We start from the raw sequence: 17,817 nt of genomic DNA, 5'->3' as shown, positions 1-17,817 counted from the left end.
TGAGCATCCGTAAAAATGGTAATTCATCAGTCAAGACTGATGCCAAAGGACAGAAACATTGATGATTTTTTTTTTTTTAACAAAACAGCATCAGTTTGTTCCCAAATACAAGGAGAAATAACACCTGGATGTGGGAAAGAAAAAGAACTTCACAGAAGAGGCCAGCTGAAGCTGAAGACATTTTTACAGGTAAATGATTAAAGCTAGGAAACAAATTAATTTTGAGCTTTCATAAATAGCAAATGTAGACCCAGTTCCCCTGACCTTCCTGTACCATGAAGCAAAACAGAAGATACCAAGTGTGTTGGTGGAGCTTGCTGGTAGCCCCATAATACCCCATGTTTAATTTTTAAAAGAAGTGTCACAAGCAAGATGCTAACTGTATTGATGATCATGTCCCTCTAAAGGCTGGATTGATGAGTAAAGAATGAAACAGTGGCTAGCCAAAGTGTGGTCCAGGTATCATGAAGGGAGGGAAATCTGGTTGCTTCGTTTGGAATTAGTTTCCAGATCGTATGACTGAAGTTGTTAAGATATTTCTATTAGCTGTATTCTATTAGCTGGGAGATCTTACTAGCCCCATCCCTCCTTTACGTTTGTTTCAAAGAGGCCCTTAAAGGATTCATAAAGAAAGAATGAACTAGGGGAAACAGGAGGCTTCAGATTCTGAGGCAACACTGACAAGAAGGAGCTGGCCCACCATTTCATAAGAGTGTGTGTGTGTGTGTGTGCACCTGTGCGTGCAGGTGTTATATCCTGGAAAAGATAGTGCTAAAATCATTTAAAAAAAAACATCGTATCAATAGTTTTCTGGATTGCACTGAGAATGACTTATTGTTAGAAGATAGTAATGACTCAGTTTTAAAGCAGTGACATGCTTTAGTACTTCAACGTTAAAGGAAAATTCATGATTCTAAGGATTATGATGAGTTTTCATGTTTGCGGGATTATGGTTTTGTACATTTTGGGGATGATTGATCTTTAGAATTTTTTTCTTCTTTTTGCATTCCTAGTAAAAGCCATTAATTGTCTTTCTGTTGAATACTGGCATACTAGTATTCAGTAAAATACTTATTTTTACTGTGTGCATGAGCAAGGCATTGGAAGTCCTCCAACTTTATAATTTCATTTTATGCTTTGCACTTATTTTTACTGAAATATTTATTTATCTAAGCAGCAATTTTCTAGAAAGTTGTTTTATCTCCTCTCCCATTTGGGTCCTTGTGAATTTATGCCTTTACAAACATACACACACACCAGAAACATTTACTGTAGTTTTAGTTAGGACTCAGGAGTGAAAATAAATGCATGTGTTTAATTTGCCATCGTTCCCCTGAACTCCTACTTGTCTTTGAATTTAATGGTGTTGATCTTTGCCCCTTATGGTTTGTGTTTTATGGTTTATCTTCTACCTCAAGATTATAAACACGCTGACCTGTATTTTCTTCTATCACATATGTTTTAAACATTAGCTCTTTAATCCTATGATGAGGTGTGAAAAATATTGGAGCTATGATAATGAGAAGGTAGAGGTATTTAAAAAAGGGAAAACAATTAGAATCTTTAAGAAAAACAAAAATCTGAGTGGCAAAGGGAAAGTAAGCATAATACACTACTTTGCTCTGCAGTGAACGAGTGAACGGCATTTGCCTGGTCATCATAACGTAAAGTCTGATCACTATCTAAATATAGTGGTATAGCTATATTTAGAGGGTAAAGTGACAGGAAAAGGGTTAGTAAGGGAGCTAAATCTCCACTTTTTATAATAGGAAGTCAACTGATAACTTTAAAAATAGGTAAATCAAGAAGCAGAGGTATGAACAGAGTATTTAGACATATGGCACTAACTCCAAGAAAAAGTAGCTTAAGAGTTAACATTTGCAGGAAATGCTTGTTCAGAATAAGCCTTTTGGTACTTTTTGATATTTTTTTAACCATGACTAGGTATTATTTGATTTTGGGGGGATTATGCACCTTACAGAAAGAAAAAAAAAAAAGGACAGTATTGTCAAAGATGAAGACAGCCAAGGAGAGTGGGAACTCTTTCTCTGATGGAATAAATATCATATTGCATGCCTCCTCAGGGCAGGGCTTGAGGCAAATACCAAGTATGCAATATGGCAGGATAATTTAGTGAAATACGAAGTTTTGTTTTGTTCTGCCTATGTTTTTCTTTCTCTTTTTACTGATGTATTCCTTTTCTCTTTAGAGCAAAAAGGGTTTCAGCAGGGCTGAGAGTAGAGGCACCCTGATGTCAGAGTCCTTTACTGCCTTTGTAAAAGTCTAAAGCAAACCTGGGAAGAGATTATACCTTGGAGGGACTGGGAAGAGGGAGGGTTTTGGAAAGAGTCCCCTAAGACTGGAGAGGGGGTTGGTGTGTACATCCAGCCGGTGTAGGCAAAGGACTCTAATCACTGGCTGTGATGAAGCAAGTGGCAGGACCTGATTAGTTGGCTCTGGGGGGTGTCCGGGGAAGCCTGGTCCAAGCCAAGAGGCTGTCAGCTGAACTCCCATGACTCAATTGTGCCACAGGGCTGAGAGTTTGAGAGTCCGGGGGGAGTCATACCTACTGGGAACACAGGGGCCACAGCATTCACTGGTGAGACGGATGTCCAGTGATGGGATGGTGTTGGGGGCATAGAGGAAGCCTCCCCTGTGCCTTTCTGTTTCTGTGAGCTTTGCACAGCCCTTGGCAGATGGGATTTCAAGAGCGCCAGCAAGCCCACCTGGCTTGGAGTAGTTTGACTGAAAGAACATTTTAAAGTGCAATAAATCTTGCACATCTGAGTTTGGAGATTTAAGATCACACCTGCTGCACAAGGATAGGTAGGGAGGAGCCCCTGTCTTCACTGGCCTCGGGAGGAGCAGACAGTGAATATCTGAATGACTTTATAATGGGTAAGTGCCGTGGTCTGCTCAGGCACTGGTGGGTGGAAAAGGTGGTGGGGCAGCCAGCCACGACCAGCTCCTTGCCCTTCTCCCAGGATCTGTTCCCTTCTTTCCCACATGGCCTGGCCCCATCTGGTAGTCCTCTCTCTCCCAGCCTCAGGGATGGAGTGGGGAATAGGAGGACCTCTGCTCTGGGGAGGGAGAGGTAGCGGAGAGCCAGACTGCAGTCTTTTTGGAGAGGAGACTGATTTATATCTGAATTCTGAGGTTCCAGATACCTGCCATGGGACACTTGTTCCTTGGCCTCAAGAAGTTAAAGGGGCTGAAGTACCCTGGGCCCCAGCCAGAGGAGAAAGGAGAAAAGGGAAAGGGAGGCCGCTTTCCCAGCTGGAAGGAAGCTGAGGGAGGAATGGAGAGCCTGGCTAGGAACTGAGAGCACACAGCCCCATTACACAATGAGGAGAGGCCAGGGGCCCAGCGTCACTGATCAGGCGGGAGTCTTCTTGGTCTTTGGGAGGATGGGGGCTCTCGAGGGCTCCCAGGGCTGGAACTCAGGTTTCAGTAGAACTTGTGTTTGCCTGTGTTACAGGTGGGCCCAGGCTCCAGCCACCCTCCTGGGGACCCTCCCAAAGAGGTACTTGGAGGCTCACATTCAGTTGGTCCCAAGGAAAGGGGAGGTAGTCCCTGGTGAAGCTGGAGTGAGAGAATGCTGGACGGAATCAGGGGAGGGGTCTCTTCTGGGTTTGCAGAGCTGTTGGGGATGAGTTCCCCGGGGGCCAGCGTCTCTCCATGGGCAGGGATTTCTCAGAGACCAGGAGCAGCCTAGACCCATCCTGCCTGTCAGCCTTCCTTTTGCTGCCCACAGGTCTGGACACCTGGGAAGCAAGGATTCTCTGGATGGGTGAGAACATAGAATTCGCCACCCTGAGCTCTTGGCCAAGAGCCCAGCGTGTGTGACCCCACCCTGTGGTGTCACTGGCTTCTCTGTGGACACAAACACACAGGAACAGATACTTGGGAAGAAGGCTGGAATGGCTCTTTATTTGCTTAGGTATAAATCATATTTACAAAGACTAGGTGGGGTGCAGTGGGGAGCAGGGTCAGGTCCAGGGCTCTGAGTGACCTTCCCTCAGAGGGGACAGTCCTGCTGCCCCCTCACACTTCCTGGAGGACATTCCCTTCTCTGCTTCTCTAGGCCTGGCCTGGTGTGGGCATCTCAGCCATGTAGGGGAGGGTGGGAGTACAGAAGGGCTGGTTGAAATTGGAGAAGGGGTGAGAAGCTGGACAAGGTCAGCATGGGGTGGCTGCTCCGGGGCCCCCGAGTCCTCCCTCTCTCCTGGCCCACTTCTTGTCCCTTGGGTTGGGGCTCCAAGCCCTGGTGAGACTGGTGGGGGTCTCCTGGGCTCCAGGCTGGTCACTGGGCTATAACCCCTTTGGGGTCTTCGTCCTGGGAGGGCAGAAGAGGGCTTTGAGGGGATGATCAAGGCTCCCTTTCACTTCTCTCCCCCTGTCCCTTCAGCTTCCTCACCTCTTAGAGCCTTTGGAGCCCTTTCCCTTCTTGTCAGACTTGGAGGCCCTCTTGTCCTTGCTGCCCTGGCGGGCTGGTGACTTGTCCAGACGCTTCATCAGCTGCTGCACCCAGGCCTCCTTAGGGTCTGCACATAGCTCCGGCTGAGAGCTCTTCCGAGGCAAGAACCTGTGGTTCGGGGGTTAGCAAGCCTGTCCTAGTCTTGCCCACCATGCCCTCCCCACTCAGGTGCCAGCCTGTACCCGCCCCCTTGCACCCACTTACAGGATAGCCGGGATGGGGCAACCCAGGCTTGGTTCCTGCTTCCGGTAGCCGAGGACAATTTTGTTGGGAATCTTCTTTTGGCTGTACTTGAGGCAGCAGTCCTGTGCCCCTCCATCACTGCCTGCAAGTGGATTCACCGGGAGCGAGGGGCTGCTTATAGGCTCCTACTCAGGCCTCTCCAGCCCATTGCCCCCATTCTAGGCAACTCCCTCCGTAATACCTTGGATCTGGAGTATGCAGAAGGCCAGGACCAGGACAAGGACGCTCAGAACCAGTGACTGAGCCATGGCCGTGGTAGAGCTTGGCCGAGGCAGACAGCTCCAAGTTGGGGGTCCGTGTGTGGGCTAGAGCTGGTGTGCTGCCTATTTATGCAGGCGGACACTTTCACTTCCCCCATCCCCAGCCACTGTCCAGGCAAGAAGAGGGCTCTCCCTCCTTTTCCTTCCTGAGAGGCAGATCCTTTCTTGGCACTCAGCCTCACTAGTATGTGGAAATGAAAACTTCACACGGCCAGTCAGTGTCCCCAGGCTACCAGAGTACCTCCTCAATATCATTTCTGAAAGGCCCTCCTTCCTTTCCCAGCCACTGCCTTGGTGCAGGCCTCACCACCTCTCCTCTGGAACACTGCGATTGCCACCTCGTTTCACTCCAGGCTCCACGCATACCCCTTCCTTCAAGCAGGGTGAGGACTTTTCCAAAATTATAAATCTGATTATTGAATTGTGAGAGTTCTTTGTACATTCTGAATAATAGACCCTTATCAAATATATGATTTGTAAATATTTCCTCCCATTCTGTGGGTTGTTTTTTCACTCTCTTGATAGTGTCCTTTGATGCATAAAATTTTTAAATTTTGATGAAGTTCAGTTTATTTTTAATTCTGTTGCCTATGTTTTTCGTGTTGTATTTAAGAAACCTATTGCCAAGTCCAAGGCTATGAAGATTTCCTCCTATGTTTTTCCCCCAGTTTTACTGAGGTATAATTGACAAAATTGTATACATTTAAAGTGTACAATGTAATGATTTGATACATGTATACATTGAAAAATAATTACCACAATCGAGTTAATTAACACCTCCATCACTTTGCATAGTTATACCTTTTCCTTTTTTTGTAGTGAGAATGCTTGAGATCTACTTTCTTAGCAGATTTCAAGTATACAATACAGTATTATTGACTACAGTCACCATGCTGTACATTCGATCCTCAGAACTTACTAATTTCATAACTGAAAGTTTGTACCCTTAGACAAACATGTCCTCATTTCCCCACCCCCAGCCCCTGGCAACCATCATTTTACTCTGTTTCTATGTGTTTGACTTTTTTTTTTTGATTCCACATGTAAGTGATATATAGTATTTGTGTTTCTCTGACGTACTTCACTTAGCATATCCTCCAGGTTCATCCATGTTGTCACAAATGTCAGGGTTTCCTTCTTTTTCTTATGGCTGAATAATATTCCATGGTGTGTGTGTGTGTGTGTGTGTGTGTGTGTGTGTGTATGTATATTTATTTACCACATCTTCTGTATCCATTCATCCAATAATAAGCACTCAGGCTGTTTCCATATCTTGGCTATTGTGAATAATAATGCAACGAATAAGGTAGTACAGATATCACTTCAAGGGAGTTATTTGATTTCCTTTGGATATATGCCCAGAAATGGGATTGCTGGATCGTGTGGCAGTTCTATTGTTAATTTTTTGAGGGGCTTCCATACTGCTTTCCATTATGACTGTACCAGTTTACATTCTCAATGCAAAAGTGTTCCATTTTCTCCACATCTTTCCCAGCATTTGTTATCTCTTACATTATTGATAATAGCTACTTTAACAGGTATGGTATGATATCTCATTGTGGTTTTGATTTGCATTTCCTTAATGATTAGTGATGTTGAGCATCTTTTCATATACCTGTTGGTGATCTGTGTATCTTCCTAGGAAAAACTGTCTATTCAGTTTTTAATCAGATTTTTAATTTGTTTTGCTATTGAGTTGCATGAGCTTCTCACATATTTTAGATATTAACCCCTTATCACATATATGGTTTGTAAATATTTTCTCCCATTCCCTATGTCCCTAGGTTGCCTTTTCTCTTTGTTGTTTCTTTTGCTGAAGCTTGCTTACTTGCTTGCTTATTTATTTATTTAAAACAAGAGCCAGATTTTTTTTTTTATTTGTTCATTTCTTGCATTTGAAGTACTTCTTGATGACATCCTTGGCTTGAGAATCTTTGCCAGAGTCCTTAAACACTACACAACTGCAACCAAACACTTTACAGGGTTTTCCCTCTATGTCAGTTTTTACAGAGGCCTACGCATTCACCTAGTTTTTTGTTGTCATCAACCTTAATTAGGTTGATTTGGTGTTCAGCACAGAGGGACTCCACCAACTTGACATACATAGGCTCATCGTGGATGGATGCAAGCACCCAAATATGGGCTTGGCCCGGGTCTAAGGCTTTGCAGCTTTGTGAATTCCACATGCTAGGCCAGGGGGTGGTCTTCATCACCTCTTGCAAAGCAGCATTAATGTCCATTATACCTCCAGCAGCAGTGCCTTCCTTGGCCATGGCAGTGAGTAATGAGTGGAGCTGAATCTTGTGTGTACCCTGGTATCCACCTCTGAGCTACTCAGTGGTAGCAGTCTGATGTACTTCTACTTAGTTATTTTTGCTTTTGTTGTCATATCCAAAAATACCATTGCCAAGACCAAGATCAAGGAGATTTTCTTCTGTGTTTTCTTCTAGGAGTCTTGTGCTTTCAGGTCTTACAGTTAAGTCTTTAATTTGAGTTAATTTTTGTGAGTGGTGTAAAATAGGGGTCCAGAATCATTCTTGTACATGTGGCTATCCAGTTTTCCCAACACTATTTATTGAAAAGACTATCCTTTCCCTATTTTATGTTTTTGGTTCCTTTTCAAAGATTAATTGACCGTATATGCATGGGTTTATTTCTGGGCTCTATATTCTGTTGGTCTATGTGTATGTTTTAATGCCAGTACCATACTGTTTTGATTTGCCTTGTGGTTTATTCTTTGACTTGTTGTTTGAATGTGTTGTTCAATTTCCACATATTTGTGACTTTTCTATTTTTCCTTTTGTTACTGATTTCTAGTTTTATTCTACTGTGATCAGAAAAGATACTCTGTATGATTTCAATCTTAACATTTTATTAAGAAGTGTTTTTTGGCCTGTCATATAGTCTGTCCTAGGGATGTTCCATATGAACTTCAGAAGAATACATATTCTGTTGTTGGGTAGATTTTTGTATGTGTGTGTGTTAGGTCTAATTCATTTATAGCGCTGTTTAAGTTCTCTATTTTCTTACTGATCTTTTGTATGGTTGTTCTATCCATTATTGAAAGTGGGATGTTAAGTTCTACAATTATTATTATTGTAGAACTGTCAACCCTCCCCTTCAATTCTGTCAATTTTTGCTTTATATATTATGAGGCTTGGCTGTTAGTTGTTTATAATGTTATGTCTTTTTCTGTATCAAATATTTTATCAATATATAATGTCCTTTTTGGTAGCTTATAACATTTTTTGACAAAGGTCTATTTTGTCTGATAGTAATGTAGCCACCATAGCTCTCTTTTGGTCACTAGTTGCTTGGTATACTTTTTTCATTCTTTTATTTTAAAGCTGTGTATTTGTATCTCAGGTTAGTCTCTTGTACATGGCATATGGATGGATCATTTTTTGAAATTCATTCAGATACTCTGTGCCTTTTAATTAGAGAGTTGGATTCATTTACTTTTTTTTCCATGTTATTTATTTTTTCTTCCAATTTTATTGAGATATAATTGACATACAACACTGTATAAGTTTAAGATATACAGCATAATGATTTGACTTACATACATCATGAAATGATTACCACAAATAGTTTAGTGACTACGCATCATCTCATATAAAACTAATATAATAGATATAAAACTAATGAAATAGAAAAAATATTTTTTCTCTGTGATGAGAACTCTTAGGATTTACTCTCAACAACTTTCATGTATGACATATAGCAGTGTTAATTATATTAACAATTTGTACATTACATCCCTAGTACTTATTTATCTAATAACTGGAAGTTTGTACCTTTTGACTACCCTCATCCAATCCTCCCTTCCCCAACCCCCACTTCTTGTAACCAAAAATCCAATCTCTTTTTCTATGAGTTTGTTTGTTTTTGAAGTATAATTGACCTACAACACTATGTTAGTTCCTGCTGCACACTGCAGTGATTCAATATCTCTATACGTTTCAAAATAATTACCAGGATAGGCCTAGTTACCATCCGTCACCATATAAAATATTACCTAATTACTGACTATATTGACACTGTACATTTCATACCTGTGACTCATTTATTTAAATCACTTATAAGGAAGGATTTATTTCTGTCATTTAGCTGTTTGTTTTCTGTATATCTTAACATGATTTTTGTTCCTCATTTCCTCCATTACTGCCTTTCTTTGTATTCAGTTGACTTTTTTTAGTGTACTAGTTTGATTCCCCTCTTCTTCCTTTTCTATATATTTTTAATTTTCTTAGTGATTACCTGGGAGATTACAATTAACATCTTAAACTTATAATAATCTAGTTTGAATAGTACTAACTTAGTTTCAATAGTACAAACACTCTGCTCGTATACTTTAGTTCCTCCTCCTTTATATTGTTATTGTCACAGATTACATCTTTATGTTGTTGTGTACCCATAATATAGGGGTTGCAGGTATTTACTTGTTAAGGGCTGCAGCCATCCATTTTGACTTTTCCAAATAACTTTTGCCAAGTGTGTATTCTTTGTTGTGCATGATCCCTGAAATTTCTGTTCACTTATTTCTGTGGTCAACCAATGATCTGACCAAGGTTTCTTTCCCCTTCTCCCACAAAAAGATTTATGTCCCCTTAAATATTCTGATGTATGCCACTGTGGAAGGTGCTGCAGCCCAAGAGGGCTGAAAACCAAGGCAAGCATCTGCACCTGTCCCTCAGGGAACCACTAGACCAACCAAAATGTAAAACCTCCAATTTTTGAAGAACAAAGTTCTCTCCCACCCCCAAGTCATTCCAGGAGTGTGGGCTGCCTTCCCCACAGCGTTGACTAGTAGCTAGTTCATGCACAATGCTTTCTTATGAAAGATCAACATCCTCTCCCCTCATCAAGTACTCCCCTGATTATTATGTGTCCAATTAGGTTCCAGAATTCTGAAATAGGTGATTCATTGCTCTTTTCAGCTGAGTGGTTGCTTCAGCAGAGGAACTGACCCCTAGAGCTTTCTTCTCTGACATTTTGCATGCCATCATTCTTATAGTTTAATTTCCAACATTTAAAATCTTTTATCCATTTGGAATTTATGCTGGGGTATGGTGAGTGAGGATTATCGGGTCTTGACTTACAATCTATGTTTAAAGGATTGAGTATCTCAGAGTTGTGATCACCAGGTTAAGACTAGAAAGTCCATTTGGTTCCCAGAATGCTAAACCCAGGATGCCTCTCCCCTCTAGGCCTATCCCAGCTCTCTGAAGCTTTATGGGAATGGGAGACCATAGGGAGATGTGGAGAGGACAGGATTGGAAGGGATGCAGTCATGACAGTGTGGGCCAGGGACGAGGTAGTGACAGAAAGATTGCACCTATGATAGGGGTGTTGCTCTTGGGGAAGGATTGGATGCAGAGGGGATGGGAGTTGGAGATAGGGATGTTGTTGGGATGAGGATGAGGACATGGTGTTTTATCCCAAGGCTCACAGAAGAGAGGGGCTGGAATCTGAGGGAATTACATGAGAGATAATTGAGCTCTTGAGTCTGAGATTTTAAAATAAGAGGCTGAGACCTTAAGCAAGGCAGGGAGTGCCCCAGCTGGCAAGAGGCTGGCATTCCTGGAACAGGACAGGGCAAAAACAAGGAGATAAGATTTCTTGAGTCTTTTACCTGGTCTTATAGCAGATCCTGGCACCAGAAACCTTTTAATTTCCATTTCTAAAATCTCCCGTCCCCCATCTGCACCATCTTCTGTGGAAGTGACTAAGTAATGAGCAGCCTGTCTCTGAAGAGTTCCCAGAGAGGTAGGATAGCATGGGCCTGAGGGGACATGTAGATCAGTCCAGAGTCATATCATATTAGATTGTTTCCACTGTTCTCAAACTTGGCTGCACTTCAGAATCACAAGAGGAGCTTATTAAAAATACGGAATTAGAGGCACCACCCCAGACCACCTTAAACAGAATCTCAGAATAGAGCCAAATGATCTATATTTTTACCAAGCTTTCTGGGTACTCCCAAGAATTTGGTGAGGTGGGGCTGGGAGAGCCACCTGGATCTATTTTGCTCCCCACCCCAAACTCCAGCTGGGCACAGAGCCAGTGGAAGGGAACAAAAGGTGGTCTAGAGGAAGAGGAAGCTGTGGTGATGTACCCCCAATCTTCCTGAGGAGGGCACTTTCTGGCCTGGCACAGCTTGTGGAAAAAGGGAGAACATGACAGGGAAGAGTTGGGGAGTAGGCAGTTTCCTCTCCTAAAATCCCAGGTTGCCTCTCTCTCCCAAGGCATCCTGCCCCATTCCCCTTGTTTATGCCATCATGGGGGGAGGCTTTTGTTTGTCAGATGGTGTCCAGAGCCCCCTTAGGTCCCAGCCTTGAGTGCTGCTCCTCAATTTGGGAAGCTCTTCCTAGGAGCCAACATAACTCAACTCCCTACCTTTGAACTTGAACCTGCAGTGGTAGACCAGCCTCAGGAAGATATTCCATCCTGGGGGTATTGGGGCCTCCTTCCTTGCTCGTGGGGCTTAGAACCTAAGTTAGGGGCCCTGAAGGGAGGGAAGGAAAGAGTGAGGACTTTGCCAGAAGTAGATACCTGGCTGGACAAAAAAACAGGGCTGGAAAGAGCCTCTTTCAGAGCAGGAAGGTGGCAGTAGATCCTTGCCACACACTGGGATGCAGGTGTCTGATCCTATGGGGTCTACGGGGTGGAGGTGAGGGCATGAGAAGGAGGCACTGAGAGGCCTGGAAGAAGTGGACTCAGATGTAGATGAAATCCCCAGGAAAGGGCCTGAGGTAGTGAGAGCTGTCAGCCTTATCCTCCTCTGGGGTACCAGGTATGCCACCCAGTCATTCCTCTGCCCCTAGCTGCTGGCCTGGGCTCCTCCCACCTCATAGTCCCACTGGAACCCTAAGCTTGGTGTAGTGGGTGGGAGCTTGCAGCTCTGAACCAAGCCCCTCTCTTGGTCCTCAGACCAGTCCAGACATTAAAGAAGGGGACACAGAAACTCAGATGACTACACATCTGAGAGAGTTCTAGTTTTCTGGGTGAAGGTTTTGGCTTGGCGAGCTCTCGAGAGCGCCTCGGCAGTGTTTGACAGCCTCTGGGGTGGCCGAGGTACAGAGCAGGCTGCACTGGAGGTCCTGGTGCCAAGGCTGGGGGGAGGGAGGTGCCCAGGGCTAACTTCAGCTCTACCTCTGCTGGTGAGTCCAGAGTGAACACACCCTATCACCAGATGGAGACCCTGGGGCAGGGGAGAGGTGCGCTAATGCACCCTTACTCACCCCGTGTTGGCAGGCCCACTAACTCTTTAGGACAGGCACCTGGGCCAGGCTTTGGGGTGGAGGTTCTAGGTGCAGGTGTTGTGAGAGTCTGGGAATCCCCATGTTGGGAAGTGGCCACATTCCCTTCAGCTCCAGGCCCCAGGCCCATTTGTTCCCGCCTGGTGGGGGTTCCAGGGCAACAGATGCTCCCAGCTTGGCAGGCAGAAGGTGGGGAGGGGTATGACAGGAACTTCAGCTCTGAGGCTGGGCTAGTCCCGGAACAGGGCTTGGGGCGCGCTGGGCCCCTGTGGGCTTGTGTGCTTAACAAGGGTCAGGGAGTCTGGGTGCACTGGTGCTCCTGGGTTTCCAGCTGAGCGCTGAGCCCTGCAGAGACAAGCTGCCCTGATGTATGGGCAGCTGTTACTGAGGGAGCTGCTGGGTTCCTGGACTGCAAATGACCCGTTCATTACCTTCCTCAGTGTGTGGTATCTGTGTGCCCAGCGTAGCTGCAGACATGACTCGATGGCTACCTAGGGTCAGGGTTAGAGCTAGGACTACGCTTGGCATAGCACTGATGGAGTGGTTACGGATTAGAGGTAGACAGTGGTAAGCATAGGGCTGGAACATGGTGATGTTAAAGTAGGATTTGGAAATGCATTTGTGGTTCCTGTTGATAAGAGCTAGTGCATCTTGGAATAGGGTTGTGTTAGAGTTGGGGTAGGGTACTGTTTGAGTTTAAAATTGAGATCAAAATGGGCCAAGGAGTTAAATCTTATGCTGGGGGTTAGTTTTAAGCTTCTGAGGTAGTCTGGAGAGGGACTTAAACTTATGCATGTTGTGTGATGTTGGTCTGGTTTACATGAGAGATTTTGGACATTTTCTAGCCCTCTGCACTTGAGACTTATAAATGGCTATGATCCCTGAAGCTGAGATCCAACTTGAGGGAAGTGGGCATCTAGCTCCTGGGGAGAGGGAACATCGCAGTTTTCTGTCCTAAACTTACCTGTCTGTGTCAACATTTTTTGGGTAACACTCACCAGCATTATCTTTCTGAGGTACAGTTGTTCTGAGAGTCGCACTTGAAGAAATGTGGTTTATAGTTGTTTGTGAGTGGGGTTGGAATTGAGGTTGGTTAGGATTGAAGGGTATGGGACTGAACTTAGTGGAAAAGTTTGGGGTAGAACTACCTACACATGTGGTCATGCCCTGTATCAAGGGCTCCTTCCTGGGAACCAGGAACTGGTACTTCCCTGAGGGTGATCCTGACAGTCTGTCTGGTTTGCTCTTCCTTTAGATTCTGTTTTTGCTGCATTGGAGAGACAGAGGGCTAGGACCCTGCAGTAAACTGGGGACACTCCTGGGAATGGGGATGGGTGTGTAGGTGAAGGATGGGGCTGCTGAAGAGGGCAGGGGACTCACTTGCTGACCTTGACAAAGCACACAGCCAAGTTGAACCAAGGGTATCTACGTGGGACTGAAATTACAAAGCAGAGTTTAGAGGTGGATAAGCAGGCCTAGGAGGATTTATGGAGAGAAAGGCTTTGAAGGGTGGATTTGGAACGCATTTGTGTTTGTGGGTCTGCAGCCGCGTCTGTTTGCATGTGTGCAGCCTGTCTTTGTGTCTGCGTGTGTGGGGTGCTGGGGTCTGCTCGAGTCAGGGTATTCATGGGTCTGTGTAGGTGTGTTTCTGGAACAGGTCTCTGGGTACTCTGAGTTAGTTTCTGAGTGGCATCACTGGATTTATGTGCTCCTGTTTCTGTGTCTGTGTGGCTGGGTGTGTGTATCCATGTGTCTTTGACTGTGTGTGAGGCTCTACTCTGGCCTCTCACTTTACCCTGCCCCTCTCCCCTGATGCACCCCAGCTGCCAGCACTGTTTACCACAAGAGATGGCTTCCTTGCCCTTCCCGCTGTCTGGATTCCCATGTGTCCAGCTGCCTGCCCTGGGCCTTGCCCCTGAGGCCTCGCCCCTGAGGCCTCCGTATCAGGCTTGACCTTGGAAATGCTACACTCTGGAAAGCCCCCAATATGCTCTTTGCCTGGCTGTGGACCCAGAGAAGTTATGGTGGAGGAGGGGGACAGGGCTTGGGAGAAGAGGGGTTGTTGGCAGCACGCACCCCTCCTTCTGGAAACAGAGATCTCCTTCTGGCCCCTTCTCAGGCCCCCTTTTCCCTTCCCATACTCTCATGCAGATCAAGTATTCAGGGTCCCGGCCTCACTGCCTGTGCAGATGGGAATGGACAGTCCTCTACAAGCCCAGCCAGACCGGTTAGGGATCTGGTCCTCTGCGTCCCCAGCACCTTACATGCCTGCATTGTGCTCATTCGTCACATCCCCGCCCACACTCAGGGCTGTGCTTCCTTCTTTCCTCTCCCTGCTGAGGACACAGGACCTTCATTCTGTGACAGCCCAGGCCTGTGCCATGGGCCCCTGAGCCCAGGTGGAGCAGCAGTGAAGAGCAGAGGCTCAGCCCCACCTCGCACAGAGCAGGGAGCAGCGTCTCCGCGGGGTTTATTCCTGTGCATATCCCGGGTTTGCTGCCCTCCCTGCGGGGGCTGCAGTGAGAAGGTCCAAAAATGCAGCAGCCAGAGTCTCTGTTCGCTAGGACTTAGTGTTTCACAGGAGAAGTGATTGTGTGGAGAAGCCGTTCTGCCCCGTTGCAGGTATCAGCTGCCTGGAATTCTCTCTCTAGAATTGTGAAATGCTCTCTGCAGGGACCAAGAGAAGGGCTCCAGAAGGTCAGAGCCATTTGCTGTGACAATATGGTATCTCAGAGGGCAGAGGCGAACGCCCGAGTTCCCAAGCAAGCATGGTATATTCCTGGCATCTCCCACCAATCCTGGGGTAGTAAATACTTGAGAGTTTTCATTCTGATTTTACTCTTGAGCCTGGGGGAGCTGGAAGGTGGGGCTTGTGCTAGGGTCACAGAATGGGATGAGCAAGGCTTCATCCCTCTGCAACGTCCTGCAGCATCAGCTCTTGGCTTTGCTGAGAAATGAGAACCCTTAAGGTCCTGGTTCCAGCTCATTTCTCTGCCCCCAGCCCTTTGTTGCAAACCTTGGTCAGCACTATGAATTCATGCTGTTCTGGGGCAGGTAGCCTATGGGGGACCACAGGAAGGGCCCACTGTCCCTAAGCCAGGATGTGTGCACATTAACCTCGGCTTCCCACCTGACGCTGCTGTGACCCCTCTGAGTCAAATCCCTTCATTCCGGGCCTCCCTCTCATCTCCTTGCTCTGTGGCTCTCTGCCCACCTGCCACCAGGCAGGGAGGATGTGGCTGTCACAAGACCTCCTATGATCTTTGGGGATGCTTTAGGAAAACACTGCAGAGTGTGGCTCAGCAGGCCTGGGCCTTGTGCCTCCTCGCCCTGGGGGACTCAACAGGGGCTGGACTCCCATCTGGCAGGCAGAGAATCACCATTCAGTGGAGGGACGCATTCCTGCTTCTTCCCATCTTGGCTTCTGCGTCCTGCTAGCAGTGGACACATTGTGCTAAGTGCTGGGTCCTGTCAGAGGAAGAGAGTCGTGCCCCCACCTCCTGCACTGATGGTACGTTGAGCCATCCTGGACTTGCTTAGCAATCAGTGAGGCGGGAGCATCCCATGGCCCCGATACCACAGCGTGAGGAAGCTGCAGTGCTTCCTGCCCTTCCTCCAGCTTTTGGCTCCTCTGTGGTAGGTCAGAAGGTGGGAGTGCAGAAGTGCCACCTTGTGAGAAATGAGGTGTCCAAAAGAGAGGTCCCTCCCATCCGCTCAGGGTGGCCTCTGTCTTTCTGCTTCCCAGTTCTCTCCTCCCACTCCCCAAACTCCCTGGTCCCTGGCTGGACACTAGGATGCCACACCTGCCCTCTTTCTCAGTCTCAAGCCCTATCCTCTTCATGCTTTGTGTATCTAAGGCTTTCTCTGACATCTCTCTCCCTGTATTCCAAGAACACCTGCTTCACACACGTGATCACCAACTTAAACTCTTTTTTTCTGCCCACTTGGGCTCACATGCCACTACCAACTTCTTAGGCCCTAATAAAAAACCTTGCCAAGGTAACTTCCAGAATTCCTCTTCATCTCTCACTTTGGCTCTCTGTATCAGCCCCTCCCCTCAGCCACGGTCCTTCCCTGTTCCTCATTCACCCCTTTACGGCCCTGCTCTCTTAATTGTAGGGAAACTGTTTTTCTCATGGTACTCAAAGTCCCTCCTCATCACAGTGACCTTCTCTCTACTTACCACCAGTGAAGCATCTGTGCTTTTAGCCAAGACCAAACCCTCAACCTGGGGACTCAGTCCCATTCTGTTCCTCCTGCACCGTGACATTGCTCTGGTAGTTCTCCCTTTCTGCCTGCGTCCTTAGTTTATCCCTCTTGAAGGAATCTTTTCCATCAACATCCAACATCCCACCTTTAAAAACCCTCTTGATGCTATTCCCTTATTTTTCTGCAACTGTGGGAAAAAATGCCCTAAAGCAGTTGATGATACTTGCTCTCACCAATTGCTCTTCCTCTCTCTCTCTCATCCATTCCAGTCATGCCTGTACCTCCACCTCTCACCTGAGTCTGTTCTTCTCAAGGCCATAAATGATCTCTGTGTTGTTAAATCTGATAATCAACTCTGAGTCCTCATCTTATTTGGCCGATTGGCAATTTTTCATGCAGTTGATCACTTTCTCCTGAAATACTTTCCTCTCTTGGCCTCCAGTATGCCACACTCTCCTGGTTTTCCTCCTACTTCACTGGCTATTACTTCTTAGTCTCTGCTTAGTGGTTCCTACTTTTCACTCCGATTTCTTAATGTTGGTGTATCCCAGAGCCTGGCCCTTAGATTCTGTCTCCTTCATTTACATTCATTGCCTTGGTAATCTTACCCAGTCATGTTTTTAGATCTCTCTCACTCTCTATCTCTATTATCTTTCTTTTCCTTCTCCTTCTCCTCCTCCTTCTTCTGTTTTTTCTTCTTCTTCTGTTTCTTCTTCTTCTTCTTCTTTCTTCTTTCTTCTTTCTTCTTCTCCCTCTCCCTCTCCCTCTCCGTCTCCTTCTCCTTCTTCTTCTTTCTTCTTTCTTCTTCTTCTTCATCATCATCATCATCATCATCATCATCATCATCATCATCATCATCATCATCATCATATCTATTGTTCTATCTAATCATCTACAGCCAGGACCTTCCCTGCGGACCATCAAGCTTCTATGTTGCAAATAGACTGTTGGAAGTATGGTCTCAGGCAGAAGCTGGGAGATTAGTTATTATGCTATTGCAGTAATCATAGCAGCAGTGTGAGTGAGAAGTGGTCATGTTCTGAATTCATTTCAGAAGGTAGACACAACAGGATGGATTGGACATATATGGTTAGGAAAAAAATGTCAAGGACGACACTAATGTTTTTGTCTAGAACAACTGGAAAGACAGAGTCGCTATTAACTGATGTTGTGAATACTGTGATTGAAGCATGTTTCTTATGTGTATTTAGATGATAGTTTGGGGCAGGAAATCAAGGGTTCACTGTTCTGTAATTTGAGGTGAATATTGGACATTCAGGTATTTATGTTGATTAAGCAATTTGGGCGTGTGAGCCTGTCTATCCCATATAATCATGAGCTCCATTGTCTAAGTCCTGTCTTTGTT

The 17,817-nt window shown here is 45.7% G+C and overlaps 2 protein-coding genes and 1 pseudogene across 15 annotated transcripts in view; 1 reads left to right on the top strand and 2 right to left on the bottom strand.

Moving 5' to 3' along the window:
• The window catches only part of LOC116663053, a 150,236-nt gene that overhangs the window by 27,537 nt on the left and 104,882 nt on the right, over nt 1-17,817 (top strand). For 10 of the 12 annotated variants that reach the window (XR_004319091.1, XR_004319084.1, XR_004319093.1 and 7 more), the window contains one exon: nt 89-189. Coding sequence is in view for 1 of the 12 variants with exons in the window: in XM_032477525.1 (XP_032333416.1) it covers nt 89-189 (101 nt within the window). In the remaining 11 variants the exon portion in view is untranslated. Of the gene's footprint in view, nt 1-88; nt 190-5,263; nt 5,482-17,817 lie in introns of those variants that run through there. The other 2 variants (XR_004319092.1, XR_004319094.1) reach the window with 2 other exon arrangements.
• Nucleotides 3,904-5,065, bottom strand: CCL21 (C-C motif chemokine ligand 21). 3 transcript variants are annotated; one of them, XM_032477523.1, is made up of 4 exons: nt 4,902-5,065; nt 4,682-4,802; nt 4,418-4,585; nt 3,904-4,355 (listed from the first exon to the last, which is right to left on the bottom strand). In XM_032477523.1, the coding sequence occupies exons 1-4, from the start codon at nt 4,966-4,968 to the stop codon at nt 4,304-4,306; spliced, it is 408 nt and encodes a 135-aa protein (XP_032333414.1). In that variant the 5' UTR covers nt 4,969-5,065; the 3' UTR covers nt 3,904-4,303. The 3 variants fall into 3 exon arrangements, with proteins under 3 accessions (XP_032333414.1, XP_014413128.1, XP_006182797.1); XM_014557642.2 differs by having other exon boundaries at nt 3,904-4,336; nt 4,902-5,062; XM_006182735.3 differs by lacking the exon at nt 3,904-4,355 and having other exon boundaries at nt 4,414-4,585; nt 4,902-5,062.
• Nucleotides 6,829-7,585, bottom strand: LOC102503496 (annotated as a pseudogene).

This window comes from Camelus ferus, chromosome 4 (assembly GCF_009834535.1).
Source record: "Camelus ferus isolate YT-003-E chromosome 4, BCGSAC_Cfer_1.0, whole genome shotgun sequence".
Classification (NCBI taxonomy): domain Eukaryota; kingdom Metazoa; phylum Chordata; class Mammalia; order Artiodactyla; family Camelidae; genus Camelus; species Camelus ferus.
This window is presented reverse-complemented; position numbering and strand designations above follow the sequence as displayed.